At 48.2% G+C, this 25,648-nt stretch overlaps 1 protein-coding gene across 12 annotated transcripts in view; it reads left to right on the top strand.

Moving 5' to 3' along the window:
- The window catches only part of MVB12B (multivesicular body subunit 12B), a 112,692-nt gene that overhangs the window by 81,549 nt on the left and 5,495 nt on the right, over nt 1-25,648 (top strand). For 6 of the 12 annotated variants that reach the window (XM_073314858.2, XM_073314867.2, XM_073314851.2 and 3 more), the window contains exons 8-10: nt 3,769-3,824; nt 6,192-6,251; nt 15,145-21,083. The exons of 1 other annotated variant lie outside the window; for it this stretch is intronic. In XM_073314858.2, coding sequence (XP_073170959.1) covers nt 3,769-3,824; nt 6,192-6,251; nt 15,145-15,231 — 203 coding nt within the window. In that variant the 3' untranslated portion in view covers nt 15,232-21,083. Of the gene's footprint in view, nt 1-3,768; nt 3,825-6,191; nt 6,252-9,504; nt 9,677-15,144; nt 21,084-21,124; nt 21,247-25,648 lie in introns of those variants that run through there. 5 more of the 12 variants (XM_073314853.2, XM_073314862.2, XM_073314860.2 and 2 more) reach the window with 5 other exon arrangements.

Consider the following 25,648-nt stretch of genomic DNA (forward strand, 5'->3'; position numbering starts at 1 on the left):
TTGCTGGATACAGTCGACTGTAGCACAGTTTGTCTATAAGGAACATTTGAGCAAGCTCTGGCAGAACGAAAGCCAACGTTGCAGGGCTTGGCCTGGGAGTTGCTAACAACTTTTGAAAGTGGCCATCGGAATGCAGACCCTTCGCTCTGCTCTGTTCTAATCACAGACTGCCAAGAGCTCTAGAAAAGCACCAGGAAAAGAGAATCAAAGGTTGTAGATTATGATTATTTTCAGCGCAGTGTTGGAGCAGGGGACATCGAATTAAAAGCCTCCTTCTGATTTCATTTTACTTCATTTTGAAATGAACGGGCTGCTAGTAAATCACAGTTCAGTATCGTCTCCCGCTGCACTTTGAGTGAATCGCACCCGTGGCCAAGTACCAATACGCTGCACCTCTCAAGCCGATAGTCGCTGCAGCACTGGTCATGAAACTGTTTCCTTGTCTTTGTTCTGCTCAGTCATCGTGTTGCAACGACATCCTCATATGGAATTAACATCCACATTGATTAAACCTGCCCCCTCCCTTGTGAGTTACCAGAAACTTCACTTTAGTGCTAATGGTGATTTGGAAAAAAAACGCTTGAGGGCTGGATTCTGCCACCCACACTTGCACTAACATCGAATTGGGCAAAGGAGCGCCACTGACGTCCTTGTAGCTACTCACAGAGTGTGGCCTTATTCAGCCGGAGCAATTGGGGTAGAGTCTGGCCCTACGTGGCAATGGGTCCCAGCGTGATGGTGCGCCATGTCTCCTGATTGCCTGTTCCATGGAAACAAGACTGAAACCACCAAACCTCCAGCTGCCAAGTTCTAGGAGACTGGCTGGCATGCTGGGCTAGCTGAGGGTTACTAGGGGACAGTGTGCTGTAGAAAAGGGAGGGAGGCTTCGGTAAGTGGGGGTGACTCTTGCATTCAGTGACTCCATTCTGCCCCACACCCAGATTCTGGCTGCCTCCCCATCTCCCTGCAGTCCCTTGTGCTTTGTTGTTAATGATTATTTCGGTTGCAGTATTGCCCAGGATGTGCCGGGGGAAATGCTTGGGGGAAATCCTTGCCCACAGAATGTAAATGTGAGCATTCATTGAACATGACTCGATATTGTGGTGGGATCAAATATCCCCATATCAAACATGCTTTAGCCATCTGGATTCAGATTCCTGCAAGGAAATTTGGGCTTTTGTCCCCAAAATTGCTACAAACGCTCACAAAACTGGGCTTGGAAAAAGTGCTTCTAAAAACCCCATCATTTTAAATCTCTCTCACATGGTGTCTCATGTTGGAACAGTTGTGGTCCCACTGCGCTTTGTGTACTGATGTTCAACCTACAGAAATCAACAGGTGGGGGCAGGGTGCAGGACTCTTCAGATCAGTGGTGACGCCCATTGGAGCATTTTCTTTGGCAGGCAACAGAATAGTTCAGGTGTGAAGTCAGGGTAAAAGATACCAGCTGAAACCCCTTCGTTTTGTTAGGAGAGATTCCCACACAGACACTGGTTGGAGAGCAGCCTACTTCCAGCTGGGCCCCAGTCCTGTTCCAAACAATGTGCATTCTGTGGACTGGCCCCACACTCTCCAAACCACTGACCCTTGTGTCAAACACAGGTATGGGGCTGGTAGGAAAAAAACACTTTACTTTCTCCCCCTTCCCTTCCCCTAGTCTAGGACTGGTGGAGGGACAGGCAATGACAGCTTAGTGCATTATTTGTTTAAACTCTCCTGAATCAGTAAGTATTTCAAATCCTCAACTTCTAGTGCCTGCCTATAAAAAGAACAGCTGAATGAGCTCATTGTTTTCTGATTTTTCCCTTTAATGTATTTTACAAACAGCCTAGTGACGGGCCTGACACGCTGATTCCTATGTATGCTGCTTTCACTTTGGGATTACAGCATTAATAACATACTTCCATGCATCATGCCATTTTTAAGCATGATCGTTATGATAAAGGGCATATACTTAATTACAGGCCTGCTTAATTACAGCTCTGTTGAAGCTCGTTTGTTTAGGAGAATGCTAATTGCGCTACTGAGCCTTTGGCACATCCTTCCTTTCATCTGCTGGGTTTCTCTGTACTGTGTATCAGCATTTTTTTAACGACAGTCTCAAAGACTAAGGGAGCCTACTGATGCTTTTCTGTGGCTGTTTTGCTGTGTTAGAGGAACAAACAGACGAGTGTTGGGTTATTTCTTTAACTTATTTAACAAAATCCATTGTCTGGCTGACCAAGGCATCTCTGTGCCCCTGTAAGAAGAGCTGCCAGTCTCCCAGGTTTGAGAACTTGCTTGGCTCTGTGGCACCGTTTCTCCTCTGTATGTTTTGGTGGTTATAACACCGCGGCTGTGTGTTGCTGCCACACAGCACCCTGCCTCCATCTGAGTTGGTTTGTCAAAGAACAATTATATAAAGTGCATGTAAAATTTTAAATGTATGAAAATCTTCCTACAGCCAACACCTGAACTCGCCCATGTTGGCTGATGTTAGGCACGCAAACCAAAGAGTTGCGAGAATCCTGGGCATTTCAAATGAGAGCCCAAGAAACACTGCCCTGGGTCTGATGCTTTTCGGACTGTTTGGAGTTAGGGTAGAGGCCACTGCAAGCATTAGACTTGTTTTGGGGACATGGTCATGTCTTCTTTTTCTCAGAGCTGAAATGGAAAGGGGCTGGAAGGATTGAAGCAAATAAGCAGCGTGGATAAATTATAAAGCCTATTCAAGACTCAGTGTGCTGGCTTGGAAATGTGCCTCTTTCAGAATTTTATGGGAATTGCTGAGAGATGCAGGTTCCAAAAATAAACTAGCTCACCTGGGCTACGGTGCCTTTCAGAGCTCTCTTTGAGGGTTGCAAAGGCAGTGACAGTACAATGAAGATTCTTATCCTGGTTTAAAAGAGAAGACAACCCAAAGCATATTCAAAACCCGCTGCCTATTCCTAAGGTTGTCCTGCAACCAAGAGAGCCAGGGCAGTGTGACTCAAGGCTGCCCACTGCACAGCTACCCCACTCCCGGTGTCTTGGATACTCTGATTTCATGGGCACCTGCTTCCAGTGGATTGTGTGTTTAGTGTATTATATTTGCATTTGGTTATTTGCTGTCTAGTGTTTTCATCAGTAGTAGATTGGCAAGGGAAGGTCATTTATCCTGATGGACTGGGAGACTCCATTTCATCTCTAGGGTCAGGATTTTTTTTTAAAGGATTGCAAACACGTTTCTCCAAACCTCCCCCGTAAGTCTGCCTGAGGGGTGTTTAGTGCCTGGTGTTCTAGGGGGCAAAAAACATCTTGTCCTCTGAACCAAACATTTGATTTTTCTCTCACTAGGAAAACGTACTACATCATGAGGGTTCTTTTTTTATGTTGCAGTTTATATGCAAACTATTATTACACAGTAAGTGGCAAGTGGAAGTCTGTCCTTTTAAGCCAGCTGCATTTGTTTTGGGCTCCAGACGCTGTCCTGCTTGAGAGGTTGGTTCTGTATTCAGTCCACTGAAGTTGGGAGCAGATTCATAGAACACAGTCTATGAAATTGTGCCAATGGCCAGAATGATATTGGATGTTATCATGAATATACCTGACTGCCCCCCTGTGCTTTGAACTGGCAGTACAATTGGGAGAGCTAGCAGAGAGGTCTGCCCTGAGTGATTTGCACCCTGTTACGTTATTGCCAAATGTCGATGTGATCCATACGTGGTGTCTTTCTGGAAACGCAGTAAGTTATTGGACATCAGAATATTGATGCAAGATTTCAACTCTCTGTTCATCTGTATTTTTCAGCCATGGATGGAGTGCCTTTTATGATCTCAGATAAGTTTGCCTGCGCTCCTGAAGGGGTAAGTTACTGCCGTCGTTCTCTAGGGTAAAGCTCGCCCGCATGTGGAGGGCACTCACAAGGCACAGGCACCAGTTAAGTTTGTGGAACATAACTGGTGCATAGTCCTGGCGCTGCCCCTGCACAAGGGTGAATTTCACCAGAGCGACTGTAGATGCACCTGAGGATACTTTCCTTTGACGTGTGGGTGGCTGTTCAGATTGTTTCACCAAATCATTTCTAAAAGTAAATTCCTCTATTAGCTGAACCCTCGATCGCTGCCAGATAGAGGAGATCATGAGTAAATTCCTGGCTGCGTTGAGACTGTCTGTATATGTTTATATAAAAAAAAAAAAAAAAGAGCAAATACCTGATTTTCCAAGTCTATCTTTTGTCCCTTCCCTGCATAGAGGTGGCCCTGTTCCTTCAGATCCCAGAAATTGAGTGCAATGCTAATGACACTGTGGCTACTGCAGACGCTCCCTGGGAGTTAGAGATATTGCAGGGTTCTTTTCATCCCTGTTCTTCATAACTCCGCAGAGAGCCATGCCAAGCTGCGGTGAGACCTTGCACAAGAGTGGTATGAGGCTGGTAAGGCACCTTCAAGCCCTCCCCAGGAGCAAAGGTGGCAGGGCTGCCATCGCCCATGAATACTTGATCGAACCAGCACGTTACTGTAATTTGTGTTTAAAAATGAGGGGTTTTCAGTTCTTTGGTGGGAGCCCTGGACGTTCCATTGTGGGTCTGGCCTGTTGCTGCTGAGCCAAAGTAAAATTGTTCCCAGCCTGCATCCACATCTTTGTTAGAACCAGCAGCTCAGCTTTCCCAGGACCTGACATGCTGGTCGCGGGGTCATAGAAATATTGCTCTGGGACTGCACTTACAGCTGAGAGTCCTGGGCGGTGCCTCCATTCCAATGAAACACAATATGCATCACTTACATCTTTCTGGAAGCTGCTTAATCTTGAAAAATGCTTGTGATTTTGCACGTGGAGTGCAAGTAACTTTAGCTGACCCAAGGTAGCTTGGTTGCCATGGCTACGCTGGCAGGATTCCAGTTTCTGTGGAGAGAGGCTGTGCTGTCCTGTTTACCAATTCCAGCCTAGAAAGTTGAGCGAGGTTGTTATGTCCTAATGATACAACAGCTGGACCTCCGCTGGGGTCCAGGCAATAGAAACGTGGCTAGAAAAACGTTTTTAGTATTCATGTTTCCCTCTGGTTTGAGAGATTATATATGCCAAAGTGTGGCAAGTGCAGCAGCAAGGCGAGGTTGCATTTCCATGTGCAGGATGCTGTCAGCTGAATTCTGAAGTGAACGTCGTGCTGGTGGTGAATTCAGGGTCTGCACTGACAGCCCTGTTGATTCGGCACCGGCAGTGACCGTGTTAACTTCTCACGCTGCCCTGCACTGCGGTTTCTAAACTCTGACCTGTGTCTGTTTCTGAAGGGAGAGGGCTCATGTCCTGTTCAGTCCAGAGTGTATCTGCTGCGATGGTCAGCAGGTGCTGGTTAGTTCCTAATGTGCTGGTGTGTTTTGTGAACACCTGTCCATAGGAATGGATTTCCTGGAGAGTCCCAAATAAGTGCCATTTAAGGACTTTGGAGTACTGCTTGCCTGGTACTAATTTAAGACTGTAATCTAGAGCTGAAAAGCTCCACATTCCATTACAGTTCCCGTAATCCAGCCAGTACCTCAAACAATATCTCTTTAAAAATCAATGAACACGAAATTATAACTGAAAACACGGAACTGTCTTCTGTGTCTTGTTCTTCATGTCCTGCATCTGGTGTTGCATCTTTTTTGTTTTGTTTTGTGATTATAGAAACTCCAGGTAAAATGTGATGGTTTTGCAGCCACTGCTGTCTGGAAAGGATTGTGTGTACGTTGTTCATCCCTTCCACTCACGCTCCCAGAGAACTGGGATCCCCCTGCTGCTAGGAGAAATGCAGAGAGCGATTAGGCCATGCTAATCCTTCCTTAAGATTCCCGTGACACCATTGCCACCAGATGGTCAGCGTGGTCAGGCTTTTCCACAACTAATGCCTCTCCTGCTTATGTCCCCACTGCCATCTAAAATCCAGGGTGTGTTACACACAGTGGTGCAATAGCCGTTGTCAGGAAGACAGCGAAGGATTTACCAGTTTAAAATGACCCTGTCCAGAATGGCAAATAATCCTGGTTAGTTATAAGCAAGCATTGCAATCACTGCCCATAGTCCACCTGCCTCTATGTTGGTGTGGTGTACTGGGGGAAAGGGTTTCACACACATTTATAGCTGGTGCCTCTGACTCTCCAGTGACAGAATGTATCTGCTGAATTATTCTGAAAACTAAATAGCATGTTTCCCGGGTCTTTGGGGTGTTTTGTTTTGTTTTTTTGTTTTTTTAGATGCAGCAAGTTGATCTCTTGGGCATCACAATCAAATCCCTGGCAGAAATTGAAAAGGAGGTAAGTGGCTCTGTGGGACTCTGAGCACAGGCACAGCCAAATCTGTGCTCGCGTAGCTGTAAGGTTCCCTCCCTTATGGAAAGAGTTTAGCTCGCTTTGCCAGGTCACTGCTGGTGGGTAAAATCAACATTAAGTTAAGCCAAACAGTAAACTCAAAATTACAAATGCCTTTTGTGATTTGTGCCAGAAGAAGCTTTAAGTGTTGAATCTAACAGCAAAATCTGCACCCTCCATTTAATTCCAGATGTCTCTTTTGTTTAACCTTTCTTTCTCGCTTATTAACAAACTACGTGTTTCCCCAAACAGGGCACTGTTTGTGTGAGATTGCCTCTTCCATTTCAGGAAGCAATTGAACTCAGTTAAGCAGTGTCAGGTAAACTGCTTCATAATTTTTCAGTTTGATGGTGAACGTAACTTGTCACCAGGAACAAATAGGCTGAGATTTTAGAGACTGTGAACCCTCAAAAGAGAGAGAGGATCAAACCAGAGTAGTGTCCACCTCTGGTTTTGTGTAATTGCTGTTTTCCTAAGGCAGTGTTTTAGTGTGCACATGCGCTGTACCGCAGGATGGTAAGCCGTCAGCTGTTCAGAGGCAGCTTCCCTTTGAGAGGAATATTTGTCTTAAAAATGGAGCTGGTCGAACCATGTTCCTTTGGGATTCCCTTTTTGTGTTATCAGCTAACAGGTTCCTGTGCTGAAGGATGGCCGGAGTGAGGGCAAAGTGAATCAATGTGGCACAGCAAAATTTCTGAACCTATCGTAGCCAACGCAGAAACACAGCTGACTAATCCTTTTGTCTTTGATTTGTAATATGTCATAAAAATGAAAGGAGTGTCACATGCAGATTATAGGTGACTTTACAACAAAACACAGTGGTTTATTACTCAAGTATTTTTATGGGAAGTTAGGAATTCTCATATTTATTTCCATAATAAGGAAGACTCTATTTATAAGCTAACAAATCTTCAGGAACAAGTTATTCAGATTTAAAGTGAATCCAGATTGTGAATAATTCCTTGCCCTGACACATAATAGGGTTTATCAGCCAGGCGAGCTGGCTGTGGAATATCTCAGAGTATCCCACGCGTCATTTCCCCCATGGAAATGTGTATCAGTGACAAGCCAGCTCAAATCCTAGAGCCTTGCTGTTCTGTACCATCAGTCACCTGCTCCTCCGGGGCACTTGCATACAGATAGCATATAAGATAATAGGTTAATGCGTTTATTTTCCCTTTCTTACTGAGAAATGGCAGAGTGAGGGTATAGAGTAGTTTCCTGTCTGAGGGCATACATGGGGTATCTCTGGTGCACCGGGTCTGGTGCACAGGGTTTCACTGCATACCCTGAGTGAAAAGCAGAACAGCATCTAATTGTGTATCACAAAGACCACAGAAGGAAGGCCAGCTTGGTCCATGCAAAGCCTGACTAGTGTCGGGTGCTGCTGCTCCACCCGACGTGAACCTGACCTGTTAGCATCTGTTGCTAGGATCAGCACTGAGCACCAATGTTTTAGTTGGTAGGTTTTGTCTATCTTGCTAGAGTGGCAGATTAAGAAGATGTTAGATTTCAAAGTCAAGGTTTGAAGCCCAGCACCGTGTGCAAGATCTTGGATGCGGGAGAGCCCTCCAGACATGGAAGCACTGCTCCAAAGAGTCATGGATTAAGAAGCCTTTTCAGTGTGCCACCCCCCAACCAGCTTATATGAGGGAACATGAGTGTCACTCTCATTTTGTGCTGCAGTGAAAGGGAGCCTTCCATCCCAACATCCCCTTCTCCCATCACAGGCCACATGTGTTTCAGAGTAATGAAAAGTTTAATTATGCAGCCCGTATTCCTTGATGAAGCATCTTGTCTGCATACAAAGAGATGTGCATATAAATATTGTGAATTTCTGTGTAGCTTTATTTCCCTTGCAAGCAATAGCTCCATTACAGCAAACCTGCTGGATTTCCAACCGCAGTAAGAGCATTTTCCCTGGAGCTGCATGCCACACAGAAATATTCCCAAAGAATTCCAGGAATGATTATTCATTTTATATAGTGGAATATGCCAACTGTACCAGCCGTTCTCCAGGCTGTGATAACAGCCTTCTCCTTTACATGAACAAACCAAACTTTCAGCTTTTTGGGGGCTAGAGACTCCCACCTGGATGAAGATGCCGTTGTGCTGGGCGTTGTAGAGACAGTCCCTGCCACAAGGAGTTTACACTCTAAATAGAGAAGACAAACCAAAGGGTGGGAGGGTCGCCTGCCAAAGAGAGGAGGAGCAACTTGTCCAAGGTCAGCCAGCAGGTCAGTGGCAAAGCCAGGGGTGGATCCAAATCTCCTGACACCCAGGAGAGTGTCCTAGTCACCAGAGCACAGTTTACTTCTTTTGTGGGGGCATTTATACATTCGGAAAAGACCCTGCTGTTCCCGCCTTCAGGTCCAGGAAGGGATTTTGTGCTTGTTTGTCATGCACCGCATGTGCCCCTGCATAGCGAGACCTGTGTAATGCATTGGTAACGAAATCCCCAGAAGGCGATGGTCTCAAGAAGTTAAACCATCTTCTGTACAGGTCAGAGTGACACCTACGGCCAGTGAAGAGGGCCCTCAACCCCGTTCACACCCAGAACACCACAGACCGTAGAGAGCAATTTATCAGACGGCTCAATATTGCCTTAAACCTCCATGCTGTAACATCGTTAACAATAAAGTGTGACCATTGGGCTCCCAGCTCTTTTCAGCGCAAACATTCGACAGAATGCACCACTCAGTTTTAACTTGGCATTTAGCTAAAAGTCTAGTGAGAGTCTAATTAGTAAAGTGAACATCTAATATTAATCATTCTCTTAAAATTGACAAGGAAGGCAGTTTATTTAACCACTTAATTGCTACAGTTTTTCATAGGCTGCTCTTTGCAAACATTTTAATGAAGAAGTTGTAAATCTACAAGAGTTTAAAATCTTAATTTTATACAGAAATATTTTTCCTTGTTCTCCTGTTTGTAGTCAATTCTCCAGAGTGTAGTCACATGAAATGTTCTTTAAATGAACATATTTGCTAACTGGCATGATTTCAGTTTTTAAAACATTGGTTCCAGCAATTAGGCATTTTTTTCTGTTCCCAAATGACTAGAGAAATTCGTCTTGATTATAATTGCTCTTAGCCACGCATATCTAATTTGTGTCTTTTTAAGTGTTAATTAGTAAACAGTTTGAGCTGACATCTTTATGTGTTTGTGTATTGAAAAATGAGGCTTATTGCTTATTTAGCTTGGGGCTGATAGTGCTGGCTGTGACATCACGACATTGAGGTAAAATTAATGAAGACATGTTTGCCGATTAAAAAGCTTTCGTGGAGAAGACAACTTCTTGACACATCCTCCCTTGCACAGATTCCATATGCACCTGGGAGCTGCGTGCCATAGATCACTTTCTTTATAAGGTGAATAAGGCAGGAGTTCCTTATGGTTTTGGCACCTAAATACCCATTTCTCAGTTGCCAAGGCAGCAAATTTCCTTAGCCCCATATTGTCTGTGTTCACTTTTCTTTTTTTCAACTGCCTTTTGTAAAGGTTAACTTTAAAGAATCGCAGGTTTTGTCACAAAGTAATTTGTGGTCATGTAGCTCCATCTAGTGATGTAACATTTTATTGCAGCTAGAAAATAACTTAGCTTGCCACTTCTGTGATCAGCAGTAAATATTTATAAGATGGTGGCACCCAAAAATTCCTGTTGGAACTGGAGCCCAATAGTGCTGGATATGATACAAGCATAGAAAAGAGACCATCCCTACCTGAAGCCTACATGATTATTTCTTTATCTAAAGGACACCAGATGCTACCCAGAAGAAGAGTCCCTGCCTAGAAGAGCTTACAGTCCAGATGAAAATAAGTTACTGTACAGAATCAGTCATCTAGATGTGATGGCAAAAATGTGTTTTCATTTGTGTGGCTTTAGGTGTCAGAGAAACAGGGTGATCTAGTGGGCAGAACACTGGACTGGGAGTCCGGGGACCTGGGTTCTAGTCCTGACTTTGTTCCTGGCCTGATGAGTGGCCGTGGGCCAGTCATGTCCCCTCTCTGTGCCCGGTTTCCTGTCTGTAAAATGGGGATAATGACACCGCCCTCTTACATTCAGTGCTACGAGATCCCCTGATAGAAGCGCCTTTGTCAGAGGTAGGGCGGTGTGATATTCAAGGTCTAGAAAACATGACCTATGAGGAAAGATTAAAAAGGGGAAGGCTGAGAGGGGACATAAGTTTTTAGGTACACAAAAGGTTGTTACAAGGAGAGAGAAAAATTGTTCTGAATAACCTCTGTGAACAGGACAAGAAGCAATGGGCTTAAATTGCAACAAGGGAGGTTTAGGTTGGACATTAGGAAAAGCTTCCTAACTGCCAGGGTGGTTAAGCACTGGAATAAATTGCCTAGGGAGGTTGTGGAATCTCCGGCATTGGAGATTTTTAAGCACAGGTTAGAGAAACACCTGTCAGGGATGGTCTAGATAATACTTAGTCCTGCCAAGAGTGCAGGGGACTGGACTAGATGACCTCTTGAGCCCGTCCTATGATTCTGTTCTGCCCTCAGAGGTGGCTTTAGCATGGCGAAGGCTGTTCGCACTCAGACCCTTCCAGCACCGGCCCTAGGCCAGTGGAGCCACGGGGTGCTCCTGAGCTCTGCTGCACGCTGCATGATTTAACAGAAATCACTGATTTGCCGGGGAGTCCATGCCCAGCGTGTGGGCCCATACGTCCCAGGCTCCAGCCAGCTGAGCCCCTGGGCTTCAGAGCTCCTGCACACAGGCATTGTCCTCCCATGTCGGTCCTCGGCTGGCTCGGCTCCCTGTGCCTGGAGGCGCTGACCCTGGGCAGTGCAGCTGCTAGCTCGTTGGCAAGGCCGGTGATGGCATCGTTGCCAAGGGGATGTTAACTGCCCCCCTCTCCAGCAGCACGGGCCCATACTGGTGTACAAGAGACCTCTCTAGATTGGGCAGGCCATGGACAAGCAGGGGAGGAGATTTGAGTATCCCTTGCCTTTTGACCCATGACCAGTGTCCTTTTAGCACCAGGCCCTGAGCTGGTAGCTCTAGATAGAAAGAGCCATCTCCATCCCTTCCCCCATGCTAGGAACACCTGCCTCTCCAACAAGTACAACTAGAAATGAGTCTAGGTACCTATGGATCCTCCCTGTCCCTTCGCCCCCTTAGCAGGCCCCCAGTGTCTCCAGGGTGGGTCCTCCCCCCAGTGGCTTGGAGAGCGGGGTACTTGTGGCCGGTTGCCCCAGTTCTGAGCACTCCTTGTCAGTGGGGTCTCTGCCAAGAGGGCAGGCCGTATATCTGCCTTTATGACCCATGAGTGAGGGCCAAGAGGAAGGGGCATGGAGTCATCCCGTGGGATTGATGCAGTGGGTTCAGTAGAGCTGGGCCAGTCCCCAGCTCTGTGCATGCCCAGCTGTACAAACCCGGGAACGCCCCCACCCACACGGCGATAAGCAGCACGACTGAGCTCTGAGACCGTGGACTAGACAAACCAAGCCCTTCACGCAGCATGAGCATAGGTCGAGAGCGAACCCTGTGCTTAGGTGCTTTCCCGAATGGGCCCGTCCTGCTGTCCGCATGTTCACGAATGACCCGTTGTGTGTGTAAAGGCGAGTGGCTCCCCTGCACAGACACCACAGGGATGTCGATGCAGGGCTGCAGTTAGAACTGGGCAGCTGTCCCCACCCAGCGTCCAGGCAGAGCTGCTTCCACGCACATTTTAATTTGCTTCATATGAGTTTGGCCCTTTCGTGCTGGCTTCCTCCAGATATCCCAGTGAAGGAGTCGATTGGCTCGAGTGCCTGTGGAAACAGCCCTACGCTGAATGGTTGGGTTTTATCCTGACAGGGCCTGTGTGCTCGGCACTGTACAGACGCAGGGCAAGAGACGGTTCCTTTGGTGGGTTCAGACTGGAAAGCTGGTTTTTAGATGGATGCTAATCCCACTGGGGGACAGAAGCCCAGTGTGAGCTCTGTCCTGTCACGGGGAGGAGCCATGCACACGCGAGATACAAAGAACTAGCTGCAGACAGTACCTGGCAAATACTTGGACTGAGGGGAAATTCCCATGTGAGCATAAACTGGCTGACAGTGTGTGACCAAAGAGGGTCTAACTCATTCGGCTTGCACCATGCGCTGTGGGTTACTGGCTGAGTACTGCTGGCAGCCGGACACCGGGGAGAAGTAGTGTTGTGGGTATGAAGGTTTAGGGCCTTTCCCAAGTTTAGCCCCTCTGCTGGATCATGCTGTGAGTCTCCTGCCCTCAGATACGCATCCTGCCCGTCATGAGGCACGTGCACAGGGCTGGTTCATTACCAGAGGCTGGGCCCATCACGTTTTCCAGGCCCCATCACCACGGCACCGTGTCCCACACTGGTTCCACGTCTGCGTTTGCCAGAGGCGAGGCCAGCAGCCCATGGACCCAGTGCATTGTCTTCCCGGGGGGGTGCTGCCGGCACAGCCCTCCCAGAGTCACTCAGAGGGGCTGTCTCAGGGAAGGGGGAGCCGCTGTCCATGCAGGCTCCCTGCTGTCGTTCTGAGCTGGGGGCCTGAAAGGCATAATCCGACCGGAAACGTGCCCAGAACCAGGCGTGAGGAACTGAGCTGCAGTTTTGTGGTTTCAGTGACCGTTATCCCTGCGTGTCCTGAGGGGCTGTGGTGCTTCCTGAGCTGAGCTCACCCTCCAGTGTCGCAGCAGGAAGAAGACCTTTAAAGAGTGGGGTAAAAGCCACTTTTAACTGCCAGACCTCAATCGACCATGTCAGTGCCCTCCGCTCTGCTCCAAGGCTGTTACTAGCCAGGGCGAAGGGCTTTCGCTGGCATGCTGGTGAACTAGCTGTGTGCTTCGCATGTGACCGTCACATGTACTAGCCAGGGCCGAGGTTATTTTACTGAGCAGTGATAGTGAGAGTTCAGTTTAAATGATTCAGTATTTCCTCCTTCAATATGTTTCTTGGCCGCAGTAGAGGGACTGCTTAAGCTGTGTAACTAGGTGCCTGGGGCAAAGGGGGGTGTTTGCTCTGGACTAGGAGGTCTGGAATGGCTTCTTCATCATCCGCCTGTTCGGTTACTTTGGAGACGAGGGTATGAACGACCCTAGTGACCAGAGCTAGGGCCAGGGGAACGGAGTTGGGACTCCCGGGTTCTAGTCCTAACTGCCAGTAGGGTAAGTCATTTAATCACGGTGTGCTGTGTTTTTCCTGTGTGTCCAGCTGGCATGATCGTTCTTAAGCCACTTAACTAATTGTAATTGCCTGGGGATCCTGGGCTGAAAGATGCCACAGAACAGCAAAATATTTCAGTGTTGATGAGAGAGCACGTGCTCAGTGGATTGGATTGGAAGTGTCTGAGCCACGATTTGCCACAAGATGGCTCTGCTACCATGCACTTACAGCTCTTCTCAGTGAAAACCTCCAAGCACTAATGGTCAGGCCTAGGGCATTTCCTGGGGATTAATGCTGGCTGGGAGGAGCTGATGGCCAGAGGTTCACTGGAGGATCCCAGTCAGCCATAAATCCTCAGGAAAAGCCCTGGGCTGTGGCTGTTATTGCTGTTCGAAGATGGATTTCTGGCAGGGAAGCGCAGTGTCCTTTGGTCTGTGCAGGCAGGGCATCTCTGGAGTCAAGTGCCCTGGAGACAAGCCAGCCGGCCAGGCCGAATCCTGCTGACAGTCACACTGGGTGTCGGATCGAATCACTGCCCCGGAAAGGCCTCTGGAGCTGACGTTAGAAAGCGGCTCTTTGCGGGATAGCCTGAGTTCTGCCGCGCCCAGCTGAGGTCGGTCCTGTTCTCAGGGAAATCGATGGCAAAGCTCTCCAGGGCCCCCCTGCCCAGAAGTGTGCTGGCTTCATGTGAGGTTTGATTTTCCACATGGACACTCTTTTGTTCCGGCTTAAATCCGGTTTATTTCTGTTTATTGTAAATCGATTAGGAACAAGTTTAAACTAAATTGAAATAATGAAACAAGAGCATCTACTTGCATCATGGTGAAACAAGAGCATCTACTTGCAGGGTTGCACCATCTAACTAAACCAGTTTAATTAAACTGATGCAAGTTTGTGTACCCACTCCCTGAGAGGAGAAATATTTCTCCCAGCTGCTTCATGTGATAGATAATATGTTCCAATTTATCTCAGCACAAGGAGCTACTTAATCTGGAGGAAGGAATTCCCTGCATTCCCACTTACAGTGTTCCTGCTGGTTCCACTGGCCACACCAGCATCACTCTGGGAGCTTGGCTATGGACCAGTGCTTGGAAATGCTAAAGAGCATTTGTTCCCACTAACTGAGAGTTGCTTTTCCATTTATTCCTTAGCACAGATCTGGATTATAATTCAACACTTTAAACAAAAATGAGTTTTTGGAGGAAAAGCGAAAGAATCAGCAGGGCTTGGGGGACACCCCTGCTTTCTCTCCATGAATGTTGTGCAACGTATTGAGCTGGCAGCAGATAGCATTGCCACAGACTTAAAGGGCTGGTTTGTGGTGGAAGGGGCAGCAAGTGTGACCCTTTGCAGCATCCTATAGTGGCCTCCTCTGGCCAGTGCACTGGGCAGCACTGGTGGGAGCAGGGCTGTCGGCAGGCTGGGGAGAGCTCTGTGCAAGAACGCAGAGGGGCTTGTGGGCGTGCATGGAGACAAGGGGCACGTTGCTCACCCAGGTACAATGTGTTGCTCTGCCTTAACAGCTCTGAGTGCTGCGCCAGGGAGCAGGGCGTGCCCCATTTTGCCCTCCACCGGGTGGCGAGAAGGCTGGGTCTGAGACCAGAGCTTGCATGCTGCTCTCTGCATCTAGTGCTAGTGATGCAGCTTTAGCCTGCTCCCTCGCATCGTCGTCACTCCTGTGTTGGTCTCTCTCTCTTTGTTTTGCTCTCTAGTATGACTACAGCTTCAGGACAGAGCAAAGCGCTGCTGCCCGGCTGCCCCCCAGCCCCACTAGATGTCAGCAGATGCCACAGTCCTGAGGAGCGAGGGAGGCCGGCTCCCCGGAGATGCGGCGCATGCGCCCAGATACTACTGATGGGAGGCGAGCCCTGATGAGCAGTGTCACTGGAACCCTTCTCGGCAGACAGGACACTTTTCTAATGACTTGCCTTCCTTCCTGCGCTCTCCCTGATCATTTTGTACATGTTGTTTCTGAGGTTTGGACTGTGTTAACCCTTTCTGCCAGGCACCCTCACCCCTTAGCCCTGCTGGGACAATTCCTGGTCAGGAGTCCCTTAGTTAGAGCCTGGCAGATGGCTTCCGCAGTTCTCCCTGCTTTATAGCACCTGCTGCAGCATGCTCACTTCCATACAGATCTGAAGTGAAATGTTGCACGCCATGAACCCAGCTCATGGGAATCTGGAGAGATTCCTAGCAATGAGCCCTGCTAGGGATAGAGCATTTGGGGAAATGAGACTAAAGATACAGCCAGTTAGTCAACAAATCACAAAATGCACCAGCTTAAATTGGGAACTGAGGTGCAGCGGGATAAACTGCCCCAGCTGCCCTGCTCAGTACAGCAGCGTTCTCTGGTTTGTGCAAGGTCACAAAACCATCAGGTCAGCAGTCCAGGGGTGTCCTTTGATTAGCAAGCTAACCCTGAGTTATGGTAAACCCTTCATCTGCTTCTCCAAGTCAAGACTGCCCTCAGCTCACTTGTGGCCAGGATACACCTGAGACCTTAATGGTTTTTGTTACTTTCAGCTCATGTAGCCAGGGTCGCTCGCTCAGTTCCACTTAGGGCTCTCTCCCAAGTCGCTGGCAAAGTGCAGTAGCTCAAAGAGCACAGGGATCTCAGTGGCACCTCTCCCTGGCACAAAGAGGCTGCATGTCCATTGCCTGGAAGTAGAGGATCGTGGCAAATGTTGCATAGCTCTCTCTGGCCTATGGAGAGCCAGCGAGACCTCTGCAAGGCCATCCTGACTTCTCCCAGCCACCTGAAAGCTTTGCCATGGCTTTGGCATAAAGCGGCACTGGAACCTGCCAGTTACTTTGGCAGTTGTCAAACATTTGCCCCTGCTGGCTGCTAAAAGGAAAGAGATTTGTGCACCCCGTCCCTGCACACTGCTGCACTCAGGGAGGGAAATGCTAAAACCTGACCATGTCGGACAAGGCTGAGATAGTTCCACTGGGCAAGTGCATGATGCATTAAACCCTGACCTCAGCATGCTTATAAGTGGTGTCCCTGACTCACTCCTGAGTCAAACGCATGTCTTGGTGAAGTCTGTTGCTGTAATAAGTTCTTTAGAAGCATTCATCTTAGCTCTGTGCTGCTTTTCAAGTCTGCTGTGGAACAAAACTACGTTACAGCAGCGAAATGGCATTTTTTAAAAGTAAGTGTTAAAGTGTGCATCTTCTTGTATTGTAGAAGACAGGTTGTCTAACCCTATTAAAATGCAATTGCCATAGTAACAAATACTGGTATTGTAGCTCTGGGTTTGGGTTATTCGGACCCGCTTTGCACTGCTTTTGACTTTCCTGAGTTCTCTAGTCTAACAGAGTGTTGACTAATAGTAGGTTTTGTACTGTTGGTTTGTGTATTTTGTATTTGTACATATGTAAAATATTTCTTGTCCAATGATCCATTTCTGGTTTCAAAGCACTGTACCGTGTTGCTGGGGGGAAATAGGTGCAAAACACCATAGCATTCTGGGTAGAACCTGATTCCAGGTCTCTGCTTTGACTCTCCAGACCAGTCGCTCTTTTACTAACTGCCTCTTAGAGACCAGCTCTATTGCTGGAAGAATGGGAGTATATGGTTATAAAAGGGTCAGGTCTGAGCACAAGAATTGAGGCCTGTAATATTTGGCATCAGCTGGTATAGGCCTGGGTGACTCCCAGAAGGTGCTCCTTTCTTTTAGGGTTCCAAAGTGGCTTTTAGTTCTTATTTTCTGCTGCAGGAAAGCAAAGCCAGCCTTTACTGCCAAGCTTTACAGAGGCTAGATTGATGGTGCTGACATCAACCAATGAACATATCACGGAAGCTAGCGCAGTCAGCCTGGTCATTCTGCTCAGGTTCACTTGAAGTTCAAATTCACTCCACGCTGTAGTCATTTGTCCATCCCATCCATCTCTCTTGTGTTTTCTGCCTTTCAGCTGTCTGTAATTTGTCCTGTAGTTCATTGTAGATCAATTTGTAGCTCCCTCCTTGGCTGAGGGCAGCTTTGTGGACATAGTAACAGGTAGATCAAGGTTTTCTGCAACATTGGTCCTAGCGTAAGGATGAAAGTTAGTGTCACAGAGCTGCCCCTCCCCACACACTGAAGCTGGAGAATTGGGAGCTTGTGATTTAACACCAGGGTAGCTAGTGCGTGGTCCAGAGTTATGCCATGTAGATCTACCAGATGAAGGTGGAGTGTCTCCCGTGGGAGCTGACATCTCAATGGACAGCTTCTCCTCATTCCAGGAGAGGCCAGACCCAGCTGCTCCGTTGTAGACACATTTCAGTGGGCAGCACAGGCTGCTGAGAACAGGCCAGTGGCCCCGTTGGTTGGATAGAGCTTGGGTACTCCTGCTCTAAATCAGAGCTAAGCCAATATCTGTGGTTCTCAAACACCGATCCATCCTGGGGGCCACCGATCATATTCTTGGCACCCTGAGGAATGTCTGTCAGAGGCTGCCGCATTCGGCTCAGCAGACTGAGCTGTGGAAACCATCCAGCTCTGGTGCAGCTCAAATGTTGGGACAGCTTTTTAAAACCGATCTGGAGCTTTGCCTTCTTATTTGTGGGAGTAGCTTAAAGTGCATCAGTAGCTCTTCGCTCTCGGAAACTAGAGTCGATGCTATAAGCTCCTTCGCAACAGTGACAGTGCATTTTCCCTCAGCACCTTCTGAGAGACCATACACCCAGCTTTACCTGCACGACACATGCCAAACACTGGATCGCTCCAGGTGTTGACAGGCTGTCTACCTGGGACAAGGATTTGTTCAGTGTAGGCTTCCTCCTCCCCGCCCTCTCCCAGTCCTTGCAGAGCTGTTTCAGGGATGCCTCTGCAAAGGAAAGCTGAAAATGAACACTTGACCTTCACATTTGTGCTTTTGCAGTTTGCCAGTGACACATCAGAGATTTTCTGTGCCATAGGCTGGGCCAGCACAGCTGCAGACCTGCACAAGTGTGTAGGGCAAGTGGGGTTTGTTGGGTCAGGATCCATGGACGGTTGGTCAGAACCTCTTGTGCATTCTCAGGCCTGCTCGAATGGCTGTGAGTATTTCCTTAGACAAGAGGACTGAGAGTGCAATGCAGGGAACAGTCTAAGCAGATTGACAGTAGTGCAAGTGATTTCCTTTGGAACTCATGAGCTATGGGGCACTTTCCCCCCTCTGTCTCTGCAGGCATCACATCAGTATTTCAATAGGCAGGTTTAATTACTGAACAGTAATTTTCTTATTCAAAATAACTCCATGCAGGGCTGGCCCTGGTTCCTAGTGGTTGCTGCTCTCCACTGGCAAGTGGATTTCCCATTACGTGTTTTACTCCCCACGCAAGGTGTGAGTTCTCCAGCATTGGCCCGCACAGTCCCAGAGGAGGGAGTGTGTCCGCTGCTCTGCACTGAGCCCTGAGATTGAGGTAGGAGTGGCTGCAGAGGGGTCATGATCAGGCCTCCTTGACAGAGGGTATGGGGGTGAGTGGATGTAAAACAGAAGGGCTGGTTCCTCCTACCTGTAATGAGTGTGTCTTGGTCAGCCCACATCTGTCCCCAGAGCAAGCTGAGGAGTGTGCAGCATCCACTTGGAAGAAGAAGAAATTACTTTGCCAAATAATCATGAAATCTCCTGACACTGCTCATGAGATGGTGTTGGGAAAGTCAGGGCTTGCTTACAGTCAGATGAATTATTAACAGTGATGCACTGCCCTGGGATTTCCCAGGGTGATGATCCCCTAGCAAAGGCCAGAACTGCAGTAATATGTGCCGGTAGCTCCTGGGCCAGTCAGGTAACTAGATTGTGAAATCCCATGTAGTAGTAATAGAGAGGGAAGGATTTATTCCCCGTGATGTAGCCTGTGAACATTGTGATAAATGCCAGTGTGGTTAATTAGCTGATACGTTCCCTCATCACATAGCCATATTCATGTGGGATGAGACCGTTCCTAACCCTCCTTCCATTGCTGCGTCACTTGCCCGGAGTTCACTCTGACCAGGTGCTTTGTAGGGACAGTCCGTTGTGACCCCGCTGTGCTAGTTAGAGATCAGTATTCTGTGGTGCTGAGTTTATTTGGGTTTTTCACCAGTCTTCTAATTTCTCAAAACCAAAACTGTCAAAGACAGAAGAGGCCGAGCTGGTCTCAGTGGACTCGGGCACAGCACTTCACAGTTTTCAGGCTTGTTAGCGGAGCCTCGGAGATCCCATGACCCGCCACCACCCCTGTATCTCCAAAGGGGTGTGTAGCGTGAGAGAGGTAGGGTTGGGGGTGGCTGGCAAAAGCCATTTCTCAGCCGCTTTCCCCCAAGCAACCTTTGTCTCCCTCTGCCTTTCCTCCCTTCTGCCCCACGCTCCCCTCACCTTTCCTTCTTCCCAGGCCTCACCTGGCCTGCACCTTCACACTCCACTTTTTGTGAATTAAATTTCCATACAAATTGCTTAAGGAACTGGATATTCTGCTGATCCCAAGTGGCAGCACCCCATGGAAGGGGAGCTGTGGCCTGTTTTGTCCATCCCACATATCTGCTCGCCTCAGTCATGGGGCGTGCTTTTCACCAGCATTCAGCAGCAAGATCCTGTCTGCCGGGCTCAGCGTGGGCCAGGGGCAGCCATCTTGCTAGGAAGCAACATAATGGATGGGAGCCAGGGATAGAGACGGCTTAGAACTGAGCTCCAAGCTTTTCTACGATGGGGTTAAACCATCTGAAGAACAGCAGTGAGGTTTGGTATTTAAAATGATTTTTTTTTATAACTTCAAAGCCATTGTTGAATCTAATAGAACTAGATTTGTGGCCCCTTTCCCTGAGCTCCCAAGAGCTGAGAGCAAACAGCTCCATAAGATGGCTGCCTCCTGCACTCGGCTTTACCCTTTTTTAGAAAAGTGCAACGGCCTTGGAGTGAGAGGAGCTTTGCTGGTGGATTCTCACCTCCTGGAGCTGAGCAGAATAACTCCAGCTTTCCACAGGATGAGACAGGCCTTGTCCCTGACACTGACTCCTACAGGATTTATGGTCCCCATTATGAGTTTCACATTATGCATTTAGGGCAGAATCGACCCTTTGCTGAGGGCCAGCAGTAGGCCTACATGTCCTCCAAATAGCTTAAGTGGGACATAAGTGGTGCCTAAGTCTTCTCTGGATCTTCTGCATAGGGCTGAATTCCGCCCATCACAAAGGGTTTGTTCATATCATTGCATTAACTATTACCTCAGCCTTTGAGCCTTAAAGAACTACTTTAAGGTAAAGCTCTCTCTGCGGCAATGAAGAGAGAGGATAACAAGACACACTTCAGCACTGGTAATTCTGAGCCATAAAAGTCAGACATGGTTGTCAATAGAGGAAGTGCAGTGCTGCTCAGTTTTGTCTGTTCATTTGGTACAGGGAAACCAAACTGGTTGAAGCTTTCCGGGTTGTTTGTTGTGAAACGAATTCCTAACAGCAACAATTTTAACTGTTGTGTCATAGAAATGGAAAAGAAAAACCTTTTATGCAGTTGTGAAATGTTTTTAAGATGCTGCATTTTTGTTGGGCTATTGGAAGTGAATTTACTGTGCATTAATCCGAAGAATGTTCTGACTTTTTATATTTATTTTAGATCACCCTCCTGTATTTTACGAAGGGAAGTTTCATTGTGTGATAACGTAGTCTGTATTCTTAATATAATTTGCTAAATAAAAGTTTGTTTTAACTGGTTCGCTCTCCCTGATGTTTTGTTTTTTTTTAAAATATGAAGTTTAAGAAACTTAACACACCCTTAGAATCAGAGGTGCGTGTGGCACGACTCTGGCCTGGAAGAACCAACCTGAAGCGTGAGAAGGCGTCATCAAGCTCCATGAAGATCCAGTGACCGTCAGCCTGCTGCAGAGGTAGGACACAGAACCATCTGTGGTATGTTGATTTCAGTGATGAGGACATCTTAGGCCATCTGAACTGAACGTAGCTCCTCTTTCCCACTCCAAAAAGCTGTCAGATAATAAAGACTTTAGGTCACAAATGATTTGAGTGCATTTGGGCCAGTGCCCTAAAAGTGAGAGGCTCCTAGTGCTGCAGCTGCTGGCAGTTGGCCTCTTCTAACTATCAAGGTGGACAGGTTGAGCCAAACCACTTCTCTGCCTCCACTCCATCGGTCTCATCGCTCTTCACATCAGAGTCCAGATCTGAATGCTCTGAAAATAGTTGAGAGAAACCAAGGAGAGCAGTGAAGTGAATTTACACTTACTCTGAACTGAACCACTGTGTAAATTCCTTGGCACTGCTCCATGGAGTTGCCTTTATCATTTCTTGATGAGATTCAAGATGGGTTGATAAAGGCAGTAGTGTTGATGTAAAATACTTCTGTAAGGCATTGAAACCACACAACATTTTGATAAACCAGAATTATACCAAATCAACATGGCACCTTATAAGTAGGGCCCTACCAAATTCATGGCTGTGAAAAACGCGTCACAGACCGTGAAATCTGGTCTTCCCCAGTGAAATCTGGTCTTTTGTGTGCTTTTACCCTAGACGATACAGATATCACGGGAGAGACCAGTGTTTCTCAAACTGGGGGTCCCAACTCAAAAGGGCACTGCGGGGGGGGGGGGGGTTGCAAGGTTATTGTAGGGGGGTCAGGGTATTGCCATTCTTTCTTCTGTGCTGCTGCTGGGGCATCACCGGCAGAGCTGGGCCCTCGGCCAGCAGCCGCCGCTCTCCGGCTGCTGAGCTCTACACTGATAGCAGCCGACAACTACTGCTACCAGTTACTCCTTGAGCTCGATGGCAGAGGCTTGTGCTGTGGATCTAAAGGTCCCCACCCCGCTGACGACCCATGTGGGGTCAGTATGGTTCTGCAGGATGGAATTTCTCGGTTTTTTTCAATTTGCTTTTTTTTTTAAACCTTAGAAATTGCACCCCAAAAAACTGTCAAAGTTGAAAAATCAAACACTCAAAAGTTGGGAAAAGTCAGAGTTTAGGGATTCTGTGGAAAAACAGTGAATCACGTGAATCTTCTACATATTTCCTGTCACTGGGCATGTCCCAGATGTATTTAGCTGTGACTGTGTTGGGTGAGTATTTCCAGTGCATAGTCTCTTCATTAATTACAAAGTTTAGCGACCTCAAAGTCCTTGTAATTAAAAACTGTATTATAAAGAAAAGGAGCACTTGTGGCACCTTAGAGACTAACCAATTTATTTGAGCATGAGCTTTCGTGAGCTACTGCTCACTTCATCGGATGACGAAATGAAGTGAGCTGTAGCTCACGAAAGCTCATGCTCAAATAAATTGGTTAGTCTCTAAGGTGCCACAAGTACTCCTTTTCTTTTTGCGAATACAGACTAACACGGCTGTTACTCTGAAACCTGTATTATAAAGCATACCCAAAAGGGGGCCAAATTAAGGTTGCACAGGCAAGCTTAAAAGTTTTCCAAACTTTTCCAAACTTTTCAGGGCTTGGCTTTGCAATCGAAACAATCTTCTAACGCAGCGTCTCTGTCACTGTGGGTGTGGGTATGTTATGCATCCCTCGCTCCTGTACTGAAACCCTTCGTTGTATCCAGAGCTCCAGGATTATCATAGAATCATAGAATAACAGGGTTGGAAGGGACCTCAGGAGGTCATCTAGTCTAACCCCCTGCTCAAAAGCAGGACCCATCCCCAATTAAATCATCCCAGCCAGGGCTTTGTCAAGCCTGACCTTAAAAACTTCTAAGGAAGGAAATTCCACCACCTCCCTAGGCAACGCATTCCAGTGTTTCACCACCCTCCTAGTGAAAAAGTTTTTCCTAATATCCAACCTAAATCTCCCCCACTGCAACTTGAGACCATTACTCCTTGTCCTGTCCTCTTCCACCACTGAGAATAGTCTTGAACCATCCTCTTTGGAACCACCTCTCAAGTAGTTGAAAGCAGCTATCAAATCCCCCCTCATTCTTCTCTTCTGCAGACTAAACAATCCCAGTTCCCTCAGCCTCTCCTCATAAGTCGTGTTCCAGACCCCTAATCATTTTTGTTGCCCTCCGCTGGACTCTTTCCGATTTATCCACATCCTTCTTGTAGTGTGGGGCCCAAAACTGGACACAGTACTCCAGATGAGGCCTCACCAATGTCGAATAGAGGGCGTCCCTCAATCTGCTGGCTATGCCCCTACTTATACATCCCAAAATCCCATTGGCCTTCTTGGCAACAAGGGCACACTGCTGACTCATATCCAGCTTCTCGTCCACTGTCACTCCTAGGTCCTTTTCCGCAGAACTGCTGCCTAGCCATTCGGTCCCTAGTCTGTAGCTGTGCATTGGGTTCTTCCGTCCTAAGTGCAGGACCCTGCACTTATCCTTATTGAACCTCATCAGATTTCTTTTGGCCCAATCCTCCAATTTGTCTAGGTCCCTCTGTATCCTATCCCTGCCCTCCAGCGTATCTACCACTCCTCCCAGTTTAGTATCATCCGCAAATTTGCTGAGAGTGCAATCCACACCATCCTCCAGATCATTTATCGATTAGCGCTAATGCAGTTCACAGTGATGTGTCCCCTTGGGGAAGCCTCGCAGTGCCAAAGATTTCTACTGGCTGAAGTGGCATGATGCATCATGCTCAGTATGGAGCGTGTTCGATAGGAACATAAATTAAAGGACTAGGGAGCACTCTGTGCATCTTGGGGTGGGCTGGCTTGTCACCGTTCCAGAAAGCTCAGTCAACAAGAATTTGCTAAGTCCAAACTTTAAACCTCCCTCCAGTTCCCTGGTCACTGCTTCCTCTCCGCACACAGTGACTTGGCAGCATTGCGGCTTTTCCTCACCCAAATGGCCACCCACAGAGCCACTCTCTGTTCCCGCATTTCCTGTTTGAAACTGGACAGACACGGTGAATCCAGGCTGCATGTGGCTCCAGGTTGGTCCCTGCCAAAATGTGAGAGCTCTCTCAGGCCAAGAGCTGCTCTAATCAGCTCACAGTTCCAAAGCCTTTTTACAAATGTTATAAACTGGAATTCTGCAGAGTCTTATAATTAACTCTGAACTACAGCCCCGCTCTGAGTTATGGGCAGTACCCGGCTCCTACAGTTCACTGCTTCCGCTTCACAGAGCTGGGCTGCACTTTGCTTGTTGACTACCCTGGTGAAAAATGTTTTAATTGCACCAGAGGGATATTGCTGGGACTGGCACTGAGCGAAGAGAGGCGGGGACATTTCCTAATGTGAGATCTGTTTGACGGTTGGCTCCTAAAGGGTGTGGGGAGAAGCCCCATTGCTGAGCCAGGGTTGGAACAAAGCCTTGAAAGAAATCCATGGTATGGAACAGCCCTGCCTTGCTTGGGGAGGGAGAGAGGGGTGCTAACATCTTTTATCTCAAATTGGGATTATCAGATTTCATCCTATGTTTTCCCAAGGAAGCGTAATGGAATAAGCTGCTCCAGAGCTTCCACGGCACTGGTAGATCAGCTGGGCTGCCTGGCAAGTGTAACTTTACAGCTTGACGTGTCTCCGTGGCTGGAGAAGGAACTTCAGGTCCCGGCTGACCTCCCTCTGGAAGGCGATGGCGGGGTCACGCAATGTTTGGCCTGAACACAGTGCCTGAGCTGGGACCAATGCGGGGATGTGGCTGGCACGTCACAGCCAAGGGCCACTGGAGCCTGTCCCCGAAGGGGTCCCAGGCAGTGACACCCGTCAATAGCTATGGTAACGCCTGCCCAGAACTTGGTGCTTACGCCCAGTCCCTTGCCCTGAGGAACTGGGAGCTCTACGGAGACGACGTGCCCAGGTCACAGAGGGAGGGAGAGCCCCGTGTCACTCCAGTAACTCCAGAAGGTCTCTCCCCAGGTGCCAGCAGCTTGGCAGTGCGAATTGCAGGTGGCAGTCTCCCAGAGCGGGGGGGGCCCAGCTGCGTGGGGTGGAGGCTTTATGCGCGGGGCACTGCGTGTGCATCGTCTTCGTGAACTACAAGGAGTAACAGCCACACGCTGGCTACGCTCTCCCCTGCCTGGGAGGAGATCTCCCTCACCAGTGGCATATCGCTCTCCACGGAGTCCTTTCACCCAGTGCTGGGACGGCACAGGGGAGTTGTCTGGATTGGGACCAGTGTTGTGGGGGGATAATGAACGTCCGCAGGGCTCTCAGAACAAGTGGAACCTTCCCCGTGGCACGTGCGGGTGGTGAGCTCCAGAACCCAGCCTGGGAAATGTGCCAGGGCTGCTTCAGCAGGCTCAGGGTGACCTGCCAGTGTCGAGCTTTGGCCGGCCGTTTCCATCTGGGCTCTGAGCTGGAGTAAATGTTTACAGTTTG

Source organism: Lepidochelys kempii, chromosome 16 (assembly GCF_965140285.1).
Source record: "Lepidochelys kempii isolate rLepKem1 chromosome 16, rLepKem1.hap1, whole genome shotgun sequence".
NCBI classification, from domain to species: domain Eukaryota; kingdom Metazoa; phylum Chordata; order Testudines; family Cheloniidae; genus Lepidochelys; species Lepidochelys kempii.